At 53.2% G+C, this 18,559-nt stretch overlaps 5 protein-coding genes across 5 annotated transcripts; 3 read left to right on the top strand and 2 right to left on the bottom strand.

Annotated features, from left to right (window-relative positions):
- Positions 1–1,678: 1,678 nt before the first annotated feature.
- EI97DRAFT_7129 (uncharacterized protein) lies at positions 1,679–4,502 on the top strand. The gene is made up of 3 exons (XM_033803022.1): positions 1,679–3,370; positions 3,427–3,893; positions 3,942–4,502. The coding sequence occupies exons 1-3, from the start codon at positions 1,855–1,857 to the stop codon at positions 4,404–4,406; spliced, it is 2,448 nt and encodes an 815-aa protein (XP_033658278.1). The 5' UTR covers positions 1,679–1,854; the 3' UTR covers positions 4,407–4,502.
- A 5,144-nt stretch (positions 4,503–9,646) lies between these two features.
- Positions 9,647–10,739, bottom strand: EI97DRAFT_497508 (uncharacterized protein; the record flags this gene model as incomplete). Its single annotated transcript, XM_033802514.1, has 2 exons — positions 10,481–10,739; positions 9,647–10,066 (listed from the first exon to the last, which is right to left on the bottom strand). Exons 1-2 carry the CDS (start codon positions 10,670–10,672, stop codon positions 9,647–9,649), a joined length of 612 nt encoding a protein of 203 aa, XP_033658277.1. The 5' UTR covers positions 10,673–10,739.
- Positions 10,740–11,237: 498 nt separating this feature from the next.
- On the bottom strand, positions 11,238–12,041 carry EI97DRAFT_453990 (uncharacterized protein; the record flags this gene model as incomplete). Its single annotated transcript, XM_033800495.1, has 1 exon — positions 11,238–12,041. One exon carries the CDS (start codon positions 12,039–12,041, stop codon positions 11,238–11,240), a length of 804 nt encoding a protein of 267 aa, XP_033658276.1.
- A 1,062-nt stretch (positions 12,042–13,103) lies between these two features.
- On the top strand, positions 13,104–14,699 carry EI97DRAFT_471745 (uncharacterized protein; the record flags this gene model as incomplete). Its single annotated transcript, XM_033801837.1, has 4 exons — positions 13,104–13,194; positions 13,243–13,308; positions 13,369–13,550; positions 13,723–14,699. The coding sequence occupies 4 exons, from the start codon at positions 13,104–13,106 to the stop codon at positions 14,287–14,289; spliced, it is 906 nt and encodes a 301-aa protein (XP_033658275.1). The 3' UTR covers positions 14,290–14,699.
- A 902-nt stretch (positions 14,700–15,601) lies between these two features.
- EI97DRAFT_367805 (uncharacterized protein) lies at positions 15,602–18,402 on the top strand (the record flags this gene model as incomplete). The annotated part of the gene is made up of 3 exons (XM_033795108.1): positions 15,602–15,768; positions 15,826–17,860; positions 17,914–18,402. 3 exons carry the CDS (start codon positions 15,602–15,604, stop codon positions 18,400–18,402), a joined length of 2,691 nt encoding a protein of 896 aa, XP_033658274.1.
- Between the last annotated feature and the right edge of the window lie 157 nt (positions 18,403–18,559).

The following is an 18,559-nucleotide window of genomic DNA, read 5'->3' as shown; positions in this document are numbered from 1 at the left end:
AGGTGATACATCGCACCCACGATGACTATGGCTTGTGTGTGAAGAGGGAGAAGTCATTGGTCAACTTTGACGCGGTCTGCGAGGACGGCTATAGTATTCCGAGGTGTGCCTCCGATGGCCGATTCCCCTATTGTGGCGTGCTGCTCGATACGAAAACGTTGGAAGTCAGCAAGAACAGTAGGCGTGTTGGTCAAGCGAGTAAGTGGGAGCAGGATGCCCTATTTCTGTCCGCGTCTGACGATAGCAGGTGTGGTGGATTCGCTGACGGTGGATATGGCGAAGGTGCCAGGTCAGACTTTCCATCGAAAAACGCTCAAGTGAGTATTTGTCGTCTTTACATCCGCAAAATCCGAAAACCTGCCTTTGTTGGGCAGAGAGAAAAAAGCAAGATGCGATCGATTGATCGATTGATGAGATTTTCCTTGTGCTAACCGTACCAAGTGGCTTCAAGATCCAGCTGCAAGCCATGTTGATTGACACATCACTCAACTCGGTCGAAACGGTGCTAGCGAACCTGCACCAGGGCTTGCACGAAGCGGCGGTGAGGTGTTTTGAGTATGTGCGCAGCCTGAGTAGAGCGAGGCCAACGCATTCTCGGCTGCTGATCAGTGAGTCGACACTTCTTCCAAGTTCCCATGGAAAGACTTGTCTACAACTACAAGGCAAGGAAGAATTGGAGGAACATGGCATGCGCTATCGAACCTGGCATGCACTGTCGATCACAGACAGGCACAACCGAGGGCCAATCAGGGAACAAAACCATGGAAAATGGCTGCTAACAATATTTCAACAACAGAGACAGTCGAAAGCCTCATGGCTCTCGCATATGTAATGCTGCAGCGGCGGACGCGAAGTCGGACAAGACAAAACGTGGAGAGAGTCCGGAGTGTCATCTCCCGGAAGCACATTCAGTGGTACGTGTGGCTTGATTGGAGGGTCTCACGTCCGAGAGAAGAAAAAGGGTCCAGACCAACCAGGCTGATGCGCGTGAATAGGTCGACATGTAAGGCCTTCGAGGCCGTGTTTCAGCGCAGACAGACACAACATCGGGCCTTTCTGGCGTGGATAGGGAACACAATGGCGACAGCCCGTCCTCGGTGTGGCGCTGAAAGGCGCATGTTGGAGAATGCGGCCGTGGCTTGGCGTGCAGGGCGCAGCGGAAGTGGTGGTGCAGGGCGTTGAGTCGTGATATCTGGATGTCCTTGGAGAAAACCGGATTGTGTGGTGGGAGTGGGGGGTGATGGTCCAGTCGGAATGAGTGAATGTTATCGACATGGAGAACGACCTTGGAAGCTGGCAGGCTCATCGACAGTGAATAATAAATGATTGGCCCCTTCCTGACCTTATCCATGGTGCAACGTCGTGATATTGACCTCATAGTCTGGCCTGCTTGTTACCAGCCCTCAAATAAGTACATAATGCACGGCGCAACGGCTGGTACCACGCTTCACCAGCCTCCAGGTTTCACATGGGCCACGCTCTCCAACGTCCAACGACCCTGACAACTCCTGCGCTTGATTCTCACATCAAGTTGTTGGGCCCCCGGTCCTGCGGCGGGGAGTGCCTGGGAATCTGCAAAACACTTTCGTCGCCCCCCTTTCCCTCACTCGTATTTACTTTTAGACGAACATCTTCAACTTGTACTCCCCCCCTTCTCCCGCTCAACCCTCATCGACGTCACCCTCAAGGACCGAATCCGCCGTTTAATAATAATAATTTAGTCGCCGTTGGCAGGGGCCAGCTCTTTTCCGCGGTGCCGGGTAGCCCTGCACAACTTGCCGCCAAACCATCAGATTGATCAGGGGCTAGCTTACTTTCCCGAAATTGCTCGGCCTCTCCTGCGCTCTTCTCGAGATGCCCACCACTCTCTTTGCCCGCCAGCAACAACACCAATACCTTCACCACCCTCCCTTCCCCTTCGTCCCCGACGCCGATAGCTGCAACAACGACCTGTACATCATTGCCGAGCATGAATACGTCCACTCTTTGAGCTTGCCCGTCTGCTGCGACGCTCGCGTCCCACCCCTCGCGCTCCGACCCCCTCCTCGCCGTTCTCAGAGACATTCTTCTTCGCAGTCCACGCGCCGCAACAAAACACCACTGGCAACCATGACCGCCCTCACATACTCGCACAACCCGGCAATGGCGGTCATGGGAGGCGCCCCTGGATCGCCGCCCGACCTGACCAACTCCAAGTCGTCCAAGTCGAGCTCCTTCCATTCCTCCTCCCTCTCGGACGTCATGGGCCCCCATGACCTCGCACACTTCGAGGAAATCAGCCTCGACGATGCTCAGGCTGCTTTAGGTCCCCCTTCCTTCCCACTGCCGCCTTCGCCCTCGAATCGCGTCCTCTTCGAAGCCACCAAGACTTCCACTTCGGTCGGTCGAAGCTTGTCCCATGCTCACTCGACCCACTCCTTTCGTGACCTCACAGGCAGTACAAAGCCTCGCTTTCCAACTCTGAAGGGTCAGGTCAACGCTGCGGTACATCAGCAAACGCAATTGAGTGCCCCGAACCGCTCCTCTCGACGAGGCTTCACATCGCCTTCCGCTCCCTCCCTTGCAAACATCACCAATCTCGCTGCGCCGGGCCGCCGTTCCCGATCTCCTTCCCCTTCTCAACCACAAACCTTTCCGCCTGGCCCCCGTTCTCTCTCTCGCCGCAGCTCTAGGAATAGTCTTGCCGTCTCAACATCGACGACCATGGAAGGAAGGAGGCAGTCGTGGCAGCACGCGCCCCGGAAAACCGCAAAGGAACGGGAAGCCGAGTGCGATGATGATGACGACGAAGTCCCCGAGGATCTGATGATGCCAAATGTCCCTATTTCCCCCAGACCTTTCTCCGAGCGAGGATCGCCTCCTTCCCTCCCCAACAGCTGGCCCGAAATCACGCCAAGTCCCGTAAGCCGTCCTGCTTCGCTGCGGAGCATGTCTCCTGGTGTCCCTCGACGCCACTCTTCTCAGCCGCCGTCCCCGAATCCAGCTACCCCTGGGCTCCGGGCGCAGTCGTTGACTGGCCAGCGGATCAATACTTGGGAGGATACTTACCAGGCTCTTGATGAGGACGCCAAGAAGGTCACCGAGGCACTAGAGGAGTATCAGTCTGAACTGGATCGAGAGCAGGAAATCAAGAGGCAACAGCCAGGCTTGTCCCGATCGTCTTCAGTCGAGGCCAAACCGAAGCCCGGGAAGCCGTCGCTTCCGCCGTTGCGGAAGAGCGACCCCTTGATCGACCCCTTCCAGCCCTCAGCTGAGAAAGAGAAACACCTGTCTCGAACTCGCCCTTCATGGCTCCCGCCCAAAGATCCATTGGAGGAGAAGAAGCACTTGAAGGAATACGCAAAGATCCAAGCGCGTGTCCAGGAAGCTTGTAAGATGATGTGCTTTCATCCCATATAGCTCCCTCAACTGACTTACCATAAATAGTGCGGGAACAGGCTCGGAAGGAGGAAGAGGAGAAGCTAGCGCGTGAGAAGGTCGGACGCAAAAAGGCAGATCTCTGGCAAAATGTCCTCCTACCAAAGTACGCGACCGAGGTTGCAACGCCAGCGGGCAAAGCAACGTACCGTCAGCTCTGGTGGAGCGGCATCCCACCTCAAGTCCGCGGTGCTGTCTGGAGGACGGCTATCGGCAACGAGCTGGAGATCTCCGAGACCACGTTCAAGGTGGCACTTGAAAAGGCGAGAACCGAAATCAGAGAGCTGGGCGACCGAGCGCTGGGCGGAAAGGTGCCCTTCATTGTGGAGAACACCCGGAGTGTCTTCCCCGAGCTGAAGATGTTTGCGCCCAAATCCGAGAGCGCGGAGGAGCAGCCGTTGCATAACGACCTGGTCAATATCTGTCTGGCGTACAATTCGTATCGACCAGACGTCGAGACATTGACCGGTATTCATGTATGCCTTTCATCCCATCTTCCGTCGGACTATACTGACATGCACCAGCACCTGGCAGGCCTTCTTCTCCTCAACATGAGCGTACCGGATACGTTCATTTGCCTAGGCAACCTCCTCAACCGCCACCTGCCGCTTTCCTTTCTCGTCCAGGACCACACGGCCATGATGGCCGCCTACGACATCACGCTCTCCACACTATCCATAAAAGCACCGACCCTGGCCAGGCGCTTGGAAGAACTGCGCGTCGAGCCCCGCGACTACCTCCTACCCATGTTCACCAGCCTCTTCTGCGACCGTCTACCCGTCGAGCATGCCGCTAGAGTCATCGATGTCTATGCTGTCGAGGGCGACAAGATTGCGCCGCGCGCCGCTGTGGCTCTGCTTGGCGTGAGAGAGAGCAAGCTCTATCAGGGAGAGGTGGAAGATATGCTGCGGAACTTGGCCGTGCAGGAGATGAAGATGCATCCGGACGATTTTATGGCGAGGGTGTATGAGGCTGGGAAGAGCCAGTGATAAATCGGCACATACATGTCGACCCGCACACCTCTCGAGGACGCCTCCCGGATTGCAACATTATTTTCGGATCGAGCAACAACGAACATTGTTGAAGCCAAGAGCTCAACCCTTTCATTTTCTTACACCACAGCGCATCACTTATAAAGCTCAACCATCGCGGGAGACGACGAGCTACGAGACAAAGACGACATGTTTTATTCTTTGATTCCCAACCTCGAACAGCCGAGCTACCATGCGGAGAATCCGCTGCTGCTACCACCAAGTTTCCTCTGTTACTGTCCGCCTATTCGATCGACTCTTGCATGCCTCGGCGTTGTACAACATTCTTACTTGCATTACCGGTCGTACCGGACTCGCCAGCGGCGATGTTTTTTCTCTTCTACATCTAGTCGTTTCACACGTGCTAGTGCAAGTGCGACTCTTTTTTTTCTCTTCTCCTTCTTCTCTGGCCTCACTGGTTCTCGACTGCGCGTGCCTGGCATGTTGAGCAAGCCGGCGAAATCAGCTTTGGTGTTTTGAGCTTTTACCGGATAAGTTTTATTCGAGTTTCTATTCGTGAATGTATAAATTAATAGGGTTCTTTTTGGGAGATTGTGTTTCTCGCTGGGATGGGGATAGATGGATGGGTTTTGGGTGGAGTATAGAGAGGGTTAGGTGTGCATTTTCTGGGATGAAGGGGTGTAGGAGAAGGGAGACGGAGAGGGGATGAATAAGGTGGTCATAGAGAGAATCAGCAGTGATATTGATACTGATACAATCCATGTGCTGTGCTCCCATAGCAGTGTTCGCACCCGTGCCGTGGTGTATTTCATTGTAAGCGTTTTATCCTTCCTGTGTTCTGAGACCAAGGCACTGCAAAGAGTCTGAATGGGAGAATAATTATAACTCTCCTTGGCATCTACGAAATGCGTTCTCGTAGCGACAGTTATGAGTTTGTCATATTTATATAAAAAAAATAGGGAGCAAGTCTGCGAGTAGGCGAGTCCCTGAAAGAGCTACAGGAACATTGCTGCGTTTAGCAATAATGCGTTATATGTTATCAACTTTGAGCCCTTACCTATCTTGCTAGCTAGGCACACGCAAATATCCTTTCTCATTCGTACTCGAGACTTAAGTTTTGCAACGGGACAGCCTCTAGGTCGATATCTAATACTCTACCCTCTCCAACTGCGTGAATCTAGGGAAGGACAAGATATGAAGCCTAATGAGGTAGTAGCAAGATGGCAAGGATTGTCGATACAAAGTTAGAACTATTATTTGATTGACATCATCTGCGCTAATATACACTTCACCCAAGGCGCAGACAGATACCATATGCTTCGCAGGCTTTTCAACGAGGACATTGTATCGACATCATTGTCTGCAGCCTGTGAAAACCAGAAACCAGGTGTGTTGCATGCCCAACCCATAGAATAATAACATCGCTGAAAACCAAAGTAGAGGAAGACAGGCCGGGGGGAAAATCCCCCGTATGAATGGGATAGATGGAGTCGGGATACCGCAGGGCAGGAAGGGAAGCCGCAGCTACAGTAGAATTTCCCGTGCCCATGCATCTGCATCCGTATACAGTACTATACAGTTTATGTCTACGCAGACATGTCTACGCAGACTATTGTCGTCGATGGAAACGGAGAATTTTGTGTTGTAACTTCGGGGAGGAAACACGGGGGTCCGGAACCGAACTTTGTGGAGGACGGGGAGTATGGCGAGAATATAGACCGGATGTCGCAAGGCTAAGTTGATACACAGTGCAGTAGATGCGGATGACTTCGCCGTCGATAGTTTAGGCACCGCCCAACTAAGAACCTCGAAGCTGATCGCCCATCAGCGCTTTTTGACAATCAAGAGGCGCGACGACTGCCCGAACCCATCAGGCTCATATGTCTGCACGATGGCTTCTTTTCTGACCTGCTGTTGCCCTCCGAGCAACACCCCCGCGAGCCTCTTGGCCTCGTTCATTGCTGACTCCGCAATGTGCTCTCTCCATTCGTTTTTTTTTTCTCAACAGACCATTCGGGATGACGGATGCGTCCGTTAAGAGCTTCGTTAACGACAAACTCCAATGAGATTCGAATTGCCCGGACGCTGGCCACCGCCGGAATTGCGAGGCCGGAGAAATCAAACGAGTAGGTGGCGTAGTCACCTGAAGGAAACGCCTTTATACGATGCGGAACTCAAGGATCCGGGTAGTGGCGACGCTGCCGGCATGCAGTGTAGGTAAATGTTCAGTTCCGCAAGGCGATGTGCCCTTGTGTCCTATACAGCACAACGAGGTGGAGGGGAAGGTGGAGAGGCAGCCGAAGGAGGGGAGCAGGAGGAGGAGGAAGAGGGTGGACAGGAGGGCGGGGAGGGAGGCGAGGGAGAAGGGGATAGGGCGGACATGTAGCACGGTTGGGATGGTGGTTTCCTTGGACGGTTTCATGCATTTACACTCCTTTCTATCAATCTACCTATCAATCTACTGTTTAGTCCTTACGATGAGGATACCAGTCGCCCCCTGTAACCAGATCATCAGCATTAGGTGGCCAGGGCAAACTTCCATTTAACGTCGCATCGATCCACTTATCACTCCTGCCCATGCACTCCAGCTGAGTCCAATCGTAGTTGGATGGAGGGCCCTGATAGTAGACCGTGTTCACGGAAGGCCAATTCTGCACCATGCGGAGCGCCATCTTGTTGCCCGTCACAAATAACACCCGCTTCCTGTCGTCGGTGGCGTATCGCGCAGGATCGTACCAGGGGTCATGGACCCAAACACATATGTCCAACCTGACCATAGCCACCGTGTGCCAGTTGTTGCCCGGAGTGCCCACGGGGTTCATGTTGGAGGTGACCAGACCAATCGTCCCGCTGAAATGCCAACCTTTGATTGCCAGACTGAGCGCTGACCCGGCATTGTACTCGTGCCACTCTGCCGAGCCCTTTGTAACGCCCTTGATGTAGCTGGTCTTGTTTTTCCCGTCTCGACATGTGGCTATACACGGGGCCACGCGGGGAATAACACCCTCGGTTTGGTTGCTGGCCAGCTCTTCCACCCAGGATGCCAGGCGGGCGAACCCTCCTTCAGCCGGGAATCGCAGATGGGCCGACAATGGTTGGGTGTATGCCGCGGCAAAAGGCTAGAGAGAGGGAGGCGGCAGAGGGAATACATATTTTACGCTTATATATTCGCGGAGAACAATTCCACAGAGTGGAGACTGTAATGGTACAAGGGGCGCCGTTAACAGGAAAAGATTGGGATAAGGTATATATGCTTTCGATTTGTTTGTAAGGTTGTTGTACTAGTATACTCCACTGTACAGATTACGTAGTCGCGGACTGTACAAAAAGCGGGGTTTGGGTCGGGTTGGGTTATTCGAGCGAGAATTCACCGTGGGGAATTATGTGCTTCGAAGATATGCAGAGCTCGGATTGTAAAGATGCGCGGGTTCTCTTCATTTACTGGAGTGGTAGTTTCGGTGGAACGTCTCTTGGATATGCCTTGCTCCTCTTCTACCTGAGTAAGAGGTGCGATAGAAGCTGTATCAGATACTGGTTGCTCCTCAGATGCGCCAGACCTATGGGTCATCGTCGTGGAATGATGTCATTATCATCCTCCATTCTGCGTCCTCCCAGCAGCGTCTCAAACAAATCATTTCCTCCTCTTAACAATCAACAGCCGTGACCACTGCCCAAACGCGTCTGGTCCATACGTATCCACAACCGTCTCTTCACGGATCTGGCCGCCGAGCAATGTCCTCGCCAATCTCTTCCCTTCGTTCATAGAAAGCAGTGCAATTCTTTCCTTCCATTCGTCCTCTTCCTCCTCCGACAATCCCAGATGGGAGCGTCCAGACGCATCGGAAGCTGCGCTGTTAACGAGTTCTAGCGAAAGGCGGACTTCTCGAAGACCGGGGACCACCAGTTCTTCAAGCGCAGAGAAATCAAATATATTCCACGAACTCGATCATCGGCCGTACTGATCGTTTTTGTATCCTTCGCAAAGTCCTGTTCCGTATTCGGTTCGCCCGTTTCGGACGGTTTCGCCGCTCTTGTGACGATAGTGCCTATCTCGCGGACTGAGCTAAAACTTCTCCACCATGTATTTAAAAGACCCCTGACCGAGTCCATCCGGCTCAATGATAATATCCCAGCTTTCACTGTTCCATTTGCCCCCAGCATGATGCGGAAAAACCTCTTGACCTCCGTCAGCGAGCGCGCCATGATTACCTCCTTCCAATGGCGCTTCTTGGCCGTGGACCACCCGGGGAATGAGCCGGGTCCTTGTTCTAGAATGCTGACAAAATCCGAAGACACCACGAGCTTTTTTAGACTGGGCACGGACAGTGTCTCCAGAGCTGCGAAGTCCACCGTGTAGTTGTTGAAGTCCTCCCCTGGAAGCAACTCGACAACAATTCGTAGTTCCACAGTCTGACACGGGGCGCTGTGTCGGCGGGTACGGGCGGAATGATTGCCAATTCATCAACGGAAGTTGGAGATAGGCGAAGGTGGCAGGCGGTGCCGACGAAGAACTTCTTTGTGTATATAAAATCATGGAGTTTAAGAGTTCGGGTTCGCCACGGGTATTGCATTCTGAGAGGTTCGGAAGTTGTTGGAGCGGCATTTGCTCTACGCGTTCGCGTCAATTCTTGGACATCACCGGGCCGGGGGGGCAGCCTTAGCCATAAACCATCTTGCGCGATCGTCGCTAAGTAGCTGCAGAAGGCCCGCCTTGGTCGACGACGGGGCGAAGCTGACTTTCCGCCTCTTACACTTGTTCTGAAGTTCCGCCTTCGAGAGCCCTTTCCATTCTTCCGGGATCTGAGTGACGGCCTTCGCGGGCAGAGCTTTTCTCGCAGATAACTCATTGCCAGTTGGTGATGCCTTTTTGCGAGCCTCCTCAATCGGTTGATATTGTTCTTGTTGATATACGAGGGCATAGATGAGGTTGCCAGATATCAATGGCGGCGTCTCCACGTTGAGGGACGGGGTAGCGCCGCCCCCCGTTTCTCTTTGCAGTTGAGCTTGTTGCAAGGGGTCAAAACGATACACGGGTGGAGCTTGTGGAAGAAATAGATCTTGATGGATAGTTTGTATATATAGATTATACTAGTGATTGAAGAGAGCTGGGCGTCTTCTTGATCTCGGAGTCATTCTTGTGGACATGGAGGCAGTCTTATTACATGCGCTTTAGAACGTCAATTGCACAAGGGAATGTCGTTGAAGGGGCGCCGTACCGCCATGTATGGTTCCAGCCATTACTTCTTCACACTGTATTTTTCGGCGTACTGGCCAAACGCATCCGGCTCGATAGTCGTTTCCCAACTCTCTTCACGCCATGTTCCCCCAAGCATTCTACGCCCGACCCTCTCGACCTCCTTCTTGGTCACTTTTACGATCTTCTCCTCCCATTCTTGTTTTTCTGCAGAGGTCCATTCAGCGACATGAGGCGAAGCGTCGATTTTGGAGACGGCCGTGAATTCCAGCGAGATGCTCATTGCTCTCAGACTCGGCACCCATAGGGTTTCGAGACGAGAAAAGTTCGCACGGTACGTCATGTAATCCGCTCCTGGAAGGAGTTCGATCTTCATCCGCAGCTCCATGTACTGGACCTTGGGGGTTACATTGTGAGGAACTGGCAGAACAATGCCGAGTTCGGCCATAGAAGCGTGAGAGATCTGGAGCGTACATTCAGAAGCTCTGGGAAATTCCTGTGTCTCGATGAAATGATGAACCCTTAGCGATCTCATAGCCCAGGGGTTAAAGGTAGGAGATAGGATACTCGATCATGAGATCTTGGACGCTCGTTGCGTTCTGATTCCCCCGACGACGCCGTGCCCATCCATTAACTGCCGAGCCTGGCTCAATACTTGCAATACCCGCCCGGTGGGCTTGTCCGACCGCTTCTTCTAGGAACTGGGAAGATGCCGCAAACCACAAAGGGTATTTTCCTGTGAATCGTGGCTCCAACTCCAGTACGCCGGGCTAGCGTCGCTTCGCGGGCTTTTCCTCAGTTGCAAAGATATAACGGAGTCCACCAAGATTGATAGCGGGTGATGAAAGCCATGCGTAAGCATAATCTCATCACGCACCTCACGTGGCAGCTTGGTGAAGAAAGCCGAAGGCTTTGACGCAGGTGTAAACGGCGCGGCCCTGGGGTTTAAATTGGAGACAGGCACGGTGGCGGTACTGAAGTGACGATAACTCTGGGAGTATGGGGAGATCGCAGAAGGTGTGAACGGCAGTGCGTCAGGATTGAGGGCGGAGGCAGGCAAGAGCGACATTTTGAAGATATTATAACAAGTTCGGTAGTGGTGCGAATGGAGAAGTAGAAGGTGTTGAGAATGTTCTCTATATATTCAAGTTGGAGTACAGAAATAAGTCTGGGGTGGCGGGGGACTGAATAGGTACACATGCCTCAGGCCAGGCTTGGCGAAGCAACCGCTTTCACTGACGCAGAGCGAGAAATTCGGAGCTTCCATGACGTTATTGCTCTCAAGGTCGAAACTTTGACTGAATTAAAATTGATATAGTATGATCGGGAGCAAGGCGGCTTTTATCATAAGAAAAGCGTAAGTTTGAGGAAGTGTATGATGTGGTCATGTGATGTTTGTTGTGAAGGTGGGATTGCTTCAGGCGCGTGTTGCGCACCCACCTGACGTCAGTAGAATTGCTGACAACACAGGTGACATTTTCGTAGTACGTAGTACGTGGTAACGGAGCGGAATAATCACGAGAGCTCGCTTTTGCGACAAGAGAGGTGTTGTTGCTAAGTCAATCAAAGCAGTCAAATTCTGAACATGTACAACTTTTAGTGACAAACTACAAGCCCCGCTACTTTTCCAACATCTATACCGAAACGCCATAAACCCAACGCAAGCGCTGATTCCCCAGCTCCATATCACTCGTCTCCACCCTGGCCCTTCGAATAATTCTGCGGCCAAAGGCCGACAGCTCTCCCCCAAACGCCGTCTCCATCCCAATCAAGGGGCAATAGTAGTCGTGACAATTGATCGGCGGACAGTGATGCCGAATCAACATGGTATAGGCATCAAGCCCACGCCCAGCAAGCAGATTCCCGAGGTAGTCCCAGTTGATGGCGGGAAAGGTATTCCAGAAAGTATGGAAAGACTTGCAGTCCGCAGCCTCAAAATTCAGTATCATGTGCACCGTGGCCATCTTCCAGGCCGGCGCAATACTCCTCGTCAACTGACGCAGCTTGAGCAGCATGCGCTTGTCGCAGTCCGCAATTATCCATGTTTCCCGGAAAGTCATGTCCCCGGCCATGTCATGAGTGAGGAAGGTATTCAGGCCCAAGTGCAGCTCTTTGCAGCGAAGCAGCATCCACTCTCCCGGGTGATTTGGCTCTTCGGAGACCTCCTCAACTGGTCCTGTGACGCCCTGCATGGCGCGAGATTTTCGATAATGCTGCTCCATTCCCTCGCTATACATCTGTTTGCACGAGCGGAGCCAACTCAAGTCTGGGTGCTCTGTATCGCTGGCTTCGGAGCCTTCGTATATAATGTCGCATTTGCCGAAATGCGGAGAGGAGAAGGTGATGAGAGGTGTCTGGAGCCAGATTTCGTGGTAAATCTGATCGCGGATTTCCCGCGGGAACTTGGTGAAGAACGGGGAGGTGGATTGAGAGGACATGGCGAGTTATAATGACTTGTAAAGGAGGATAGAGGGTCGAGTATGAGCTTGCTTCGTCTGTGAGAGAATCTGCGTACAGCCGGGAAGTTGCTAGTAAGAAACCTTTTCACAGATGGAGGAGGAGTGAATGAACCCTCAGATTTGGCTAGCCCATTTAGGAAGACGTGTCTGTCTCGCGGCATGCCTCTTTGCTGCGGTGCTTTCACTGACGGATATAAACATATTTTTGAGTGAACGCTTATACAGCTTTCACACGAGATGTGTGCGTGGCGGACCCCAACTTTGCTGTAGAGTGAATATTCCGCTCGATATTCCGTAACTGAAATAATATATACTGCTTGTTTGAGCCTCTACAATTCTGCTATCGGGGAGATTCTGGTTGATTATATATGACGCTAGGCTCACAAATCTCCTTACCTTATACATAATGGTTTGGAGATCAAGGGCACGCGTATGAAAACAAAGCCGGACGCGTCAGGGTTGCGTTCAATGATGCTCAGATCATGGTCATTAATGACTTCAACTTGAAGCCGGCATCCTCGAGTGTTCAAGAGCAAATGCCATGTGCGGGCGCCATGTGCTCGATTAATCTCAAGGTCGATAAAGTCATAAAAAGAGCCAGCGCAAAATTTAATTTTCCTACCTTATGTTTGGTGTTTCGCTTCTCCTCAACAATATACTTCTGAATGCAATGTTCTGGGTGTTCGACCTTCCAAACCACTCACCTAGCTCTGCCAATACCATTTGAGCGAGACCTTATAAACAGAACGGAAACAGTTACAGGCTTTTGAATGAAGAGACCAAATAGCAGCCACAGTAATAGGCACAGCGACCTCTCTATATTATTACTCATGCAACAGTCCCTCGCGGCACGGAGGTGAGAACCAGCTTCACAGTCACCGACAGCATTGTACGCGAACAACACGCCATCTCCGCGTTCATACAATTCACATTCACCACCATTTCTACCACCTACTTACTCTTCTCTACCTCTCCTTCTCAGCCCACCCGCCTTCCGCGCACACACTCTCGTCGAAATCACACACGCACATCCCACACCCAATGACTTCCCTCTCACGATCCAAGAGCCGCAAGCTCCGCGACCTGAAGCAGCGTCTCAAGCGCTTCATAGTGCGTCTCTTTCCTTCCCGCAGTGAGTACAATGGAGAAGTACGCTAGCGCACTCAAACTGATTCCGCAGTCCCAACCATATCCATCACTCCCGCAACGCCGGGTACCTCGCCCGCCCGCGAGCCCACGCGAACGGGTATACCTTGCCCTGAGGCTCCGACTCTCATATTTCCGAGCTACGCTTACCTGCTTGCAGAAAGCGGGCTCCAATACGTCAAGGTGGGGGACCACTACATGGTGGTGGACCCAATGAATTCGGGGCAGATGAGGAGGGCGAAGGCGGCCAAGGAGATGGCAGAGAGGAGTGGGGAGGCGGCCAAAGGGGCAGGACAGAGGGCAGAATCGGCGTCGGCAAGTGCGTTTCTGTCGCCGGATGGGGTGAAGGAGGGGGAGATGTCGAAGCTTGAGCTGGCGGATGGGGAGGACGCGAGGGCGCTGACGCGGTGAGGATTGAGGGCCTTGATGGTTTTCTGGTTGCAGCGTACAAGAATATGACTGTGTTATGATTGTATTATTATTGTTAGTACTACTTCTTGCTCCCGAGTGGTAGACTCTGTACAATCTGTTTGATGTGTGTGTCGTGAAGGGTGGTGTCGAATTCGTAGTTGACATTGTCGACTTACAACCATCTCTCTGCTCATGCACCGTTACGCACAACTCCGTCATCGATCACGAACTATGCATGCGCCAGAGAGGTACAAAATGCGGAACTTTTCCTCCCTTCTGCCACCAGATCAGTCGAGCAACACCTCGAGAGAACCACACACTGATAACCTTCCTACAGTCGATCATCGCTGCAAGGTTGAACTCCAGTATCAAGATGTCTTTCCGAGAGACGATGAAGACCCGCAAAGCCATGAATCAGCGCGTCAAACGCCTCCTCTCTCGTGGCCTCTCATCTGGAAACCGGCAGGTCGAGGACAACAAGCGGGGCATCCACCTCGGGCTGTCAGTTCCGAAAATCGTCATCACGCCTCCAACACGGCCGTCTACTCCTCTCGCACCTCCTTCCGACACTGAAGAGAGGCAGCAGGGAGCCGAAGCAGCCAGGCTGCTCCGAGCTATCAAGATCTCTGAGGCTGAGGATGCAGAGTTTCTATGGTTGGCGCTATCATGAGCTTGTGCCGGAGACTGTGCGTCCACGTCTCTTGTTCCGCAGATCGAATGCTTCCGTTCCTGGTGAGTTCTCTGTCTCCAATGAGGAGTGCCGTCTATCATTGCAGGACAGTTATGACGAGAGCACCGATGCCGACTAAGTGGAAGGCTAATTCGGCAGTGCCAGGGGGCAGGGCATGGGGCCATGTTATCGCCTATAGTAAGGTAAGTGGGAAGGTAAATGCTATGTTGCATTCTCATCTGTCCCTCTCGTTATGATATAATCAATTGACCGATTCTTTCCTCAAACTACAACTGGACCCTGATGTGATGTTCATAATGAATAATCAAGTGACCAGAAGAATAACAGATTTGACAGGTGCAGGAGCAAACATGAAATGGAGTATACCGATAGGCATCAGCATAGACGATCGGACCACGGTCCTCAGACTCGGCCATGTACTTACAGCGACCCCTCACTAGTAGTAGTGTATGCGTTAGATTCAAAAACGAGCAGCACGCATCGTACTTTCGTAAAGAGGGGCACCTCTCATCGTCGACTACTCCATTCAACCCTTTATCAGATGTAATAGATTGGCGTCTTTCACAGGATCTCGAAACCACAAAAAGAATAGGTCCAAGACTTTAGAAGGGTATGTGGCACATCACCTATAACCGTCCACCCCATGCAGCGATCGTGGATGGTCTCAAACGTGTGCGATTTCCGTCTGGCAAGGGCTGACAAGTGTTGCCAGAACATCCAGTAGCCCGACGGGTAATGAGGGCGCTGGGAGGACTAATTCCTTGCGTACAGGAAGAAAGGAAGAGAAGAGGTCGCAGAAGAATTTGAGGCATTGAGGTTCGGGTAGCGCCTTGGCGGATTACTCAGCCCTCCAGGGGTGGCTTGCACATCACATGACCTGTCTCCCCTGCATTGTGTCGGAGAAAACAGTCAAAGTAAAAAACCTTTCAGTATTTGGGGGCGTCAACAAATCGGCGGTCATCCTCACCGCCGCCAACACAGGACGAAGTAGATGCGCTGCTTCAGACGAAATGCAGCCGTTTGCCTCCAATCTAGGACGGCCCTGGGGCGGCCGCTCTCAGTTTGCCGCGGGAAGCTCTTCCCTGCGGTGAAGGGCAATCGCCAATTCCTGCACTACAGCTCCTCCAATCCCTCCCGATCCTCCTCCGCCGCATATTATTACCCCACCACGCGTCCCTTACCGCTCCAGCCCTCCTCCACCACCTCCCATGCCCCACGACGGACCTTTCCCTGGAAACCTACTGCCACTCTCGCACTCAATTCCGTCCGCTACTGTTCCCATCGCCGCAACATGTGTAGACACCAGCAGCTGTTCGGAGGTGACGACGTCGATGGCTCCGCAACCGACATCACACAGGGCCGCTTGATTCTCCCCGCCAACGTAAAGCCCGTACACTACGACTTGACCCTCGAGCCGGACTTCGAGAAGTTCACTTATGAAGGCAAGGTCGCCATTGAGTATGTTGCCATAGTTCGGTTGTGGTTCTTGTATCGCAATTGCTGACCCCGCCGTAGACTGGATGTGGTAGAAGACACTACCTCGATTTCGGTCAATGCCTTCGAGCTCGATATCCACAAGACCACCGTTTCTTCAGGCGACCGCGTCATTGCAGAGAACCCCACTGTCGATTACGATGAAGACACGCAGACGGCCAAGGTCAGCTTTGACCAAACCATCCCTGCCGGCAACAAAGCTACCCTCACAATGACCTTCACGGGCACGTTGAACGACCACATGGCCGGCTTCTACCGCTCTTCGTTCAAGGATGAGAACGGAAATACCACATGGATGGCCACGACGCAGATGGAGCCCACGGACGCGCGGCGAGCATTCCCCTGCTTCGACGAGCCTGCGTTGAAGGCCAAGTTCACCGTCACCCTCGTTGCCGACGAGAAGATGACCTGCTTGAGCAACATGGACGTAGCTTCGGAGAAGACAGTCGACTCGACAATAACAGGGGGAAAGAGGAAGGCAGTGACGTTCAACCCGACGCCGCTCATGTCTACCTACCTGCTGGCGTTCGTTGTCGGTGAGCTCAACTACATCGAGACAAACAACTTCCGCGTGCCCGTGCGTGTCTATGCGCCGAAAGACCGAGACATTGAGCATGGACGCTTCTCCCTCGAGCTGGCCGCCAAGACGCTCGACTTCTACGAGAAGACATTCGACAGTCCTTTCCCGCTTCCCAAGATGGACATGATTGCCATCCCCGACTTCAGCGCCGGCGCCATGGAGAATTGGGGTCTCATTACCTACCGGGTGGTTGATGTACTGATCGACGAGAAGGTCAGTGGTGCATCCGTCAAGCAGCGAGTAGCCGAGACTGTGCAACACGAGCTTGCACATCAGTGGTTCGGTAATCTGGTTACGATGGATTTCTGGGATGGGTTGTGGCTGAATGAGGGATTTGCGACATGGATGTCTTGGTATTCCTGCAATGTCTTCTATCCCGACTGGAAGGTCTGGGAGGGCTATGTTACGGATAACCTGGCCAGCGCGCTCTCGCTTGACTCTCTTCGAAGCAGCCATCCTATCGAAGTGCCTGTCAAGCGCGCAGACGAGATCAACCAAATTTTTGATGCCATCTCCTACTCCAAAGGCTCCTGCGTCCTCCGCATGATCTCCAAGCAGCTGGGTGAGGATGTCTTCATGGAGGGCGTGCGACGCTACCTCAAGAAGCACGCTTATGGCAACACGCAGACCAGCGATCTCTGGGCAGCATTGGGCGAAGCAAGCGGCAAGGACGTCGAGAAAGTCATGGACATCTGGACGAAGAAAGTCGGCTTCCCCGTGGTCACTGTTACGGAGAATCCCAGCCAAAGTTCCATCCGCGTCAAGCAGAACCGCTTCCTGCGTACCGCTGACGTGAAGCCAGAGGAAGATGAGACACTCTTCCCTGTCTATCTGGGTCTCCGCACGAAGGATGGCATCAACAAGGATTTGGCTCTGACTACTCGCGAAGCCGACTTCAAGCTCAGTGAGCAGGACTTTGGCTTCTTCAAGCTCAATGCCGACCATACCAACATCTACAGGACGTCCTATTCTCCTGAGCGGCTTTCGAAGTTGGGCAATGCGGCCAAGGAAGGCCTCTTGTCCGTTGAAGACCGTGCGGGTATGGTCTCTGATGCTGGTTCTCTGGCTGCAGCTGGCTATCAGAAGACCTCCGGCATCCTTGCCCTTCTGGACGGCATGAGGAGCGAGCCCAACTTTGTTGTCTGGCAAGAGATTATCGGCCGCATCAGCTCGCTCCGCAGCGCCTGGATGTTCGAGGATGAGGCTGTTCGCGACGCTCTCAAAAAGTTCCAGCTCAATCTCATCAAGGACAAGACGCATGAGTTGGGCTGGACCTTCACCGAGCAGGATGGCCACATCGAGCAGCAGTTCAAGGCGATGATGTTCGGCAGCGCCGGCGTCGCCAAGGACGAAACCGTCATCAAAGCCGCCTTTGACATGTTCAACAAGTTCAAAGCCGGCGACGCCTCGGCCATCCATCCCAACATCCGCGGCAACGTGTACGCTCTCGCCCTAGCCAACGGCGGCGAGGAAGAGGTACGTCAATGCCATCATCAAGCCTAACCTCAGCTTTGCTAACAAGCCTCCAGTACAACGTGGTCGTCAACGCCTACAAGAACGCCAAGACGAGCGACGAACGTAACTCTGCGCTTCGCTCGCTTGGCCATGCCAAATCCCCCGAACTGATCCAACGCACGCTCGCCTTCGCCTTCAGCCCCGACGTCAAAGGCCAAGACATCTACCTCCCCATCGCCGCGCTGCGCACGCACCCCGAAGGCGTCAAGGCCCAGTTTGAATGGATGAAGGAGAACTGGGAGGAGCTGCAGAAGAGACTGCCGCCGACTAGCAGTCTGCTGTCGTCTGTGGTTGCGATTTGCACGGGCAGCTTTACCAAGGAAGAGCAGGTGAGCATGGTGGAGGAGTTCTTTGCCGACAAGAGCACCAAGGGGTTCGATAAGGCGTTGGCGCAGAGTCTGGATGCGGTGAGGGCGAAGGCGAGGTGGGTTGAGCGGGACGGGGAGGATGTGGCGACGTGGTTGAGGCAGAATGGGTATCTGGGGGAGAAGGAGAAGCTGTGAGGAGGATGGGAGGAAGCGATTTTTCGTATCTATTGAAAATCCAGGACGATCGAGGGTAAAGGGTGAGGGATTATGAAAAAGGGTTACGGAACCTTTGTGCACTCCATAGCGGATCATAAAGGAAAGGACGCAACGCTTTCAAGAGTGGGCGGGTTTC

This window comes from Westerdykella ornata (assembly GCF_010094085.1).
Source record: "Westerdykella ornata strain CBS 379.55 unplaced genomic scaffold EI97scaffold_1, whole genome shotgun sequence".
NCBI lineage: Eukaryota > Fungi > Ascomycota > Dothideomycetes > Pleosporales > Sporormiaceae > Westerdykella > Westerdykella ornata.
The sequence above is the reverse complement of the archived record's forward strand: the minus strand, read 5'-3'. Positions and strand labels throughout refer to the sequence as shown.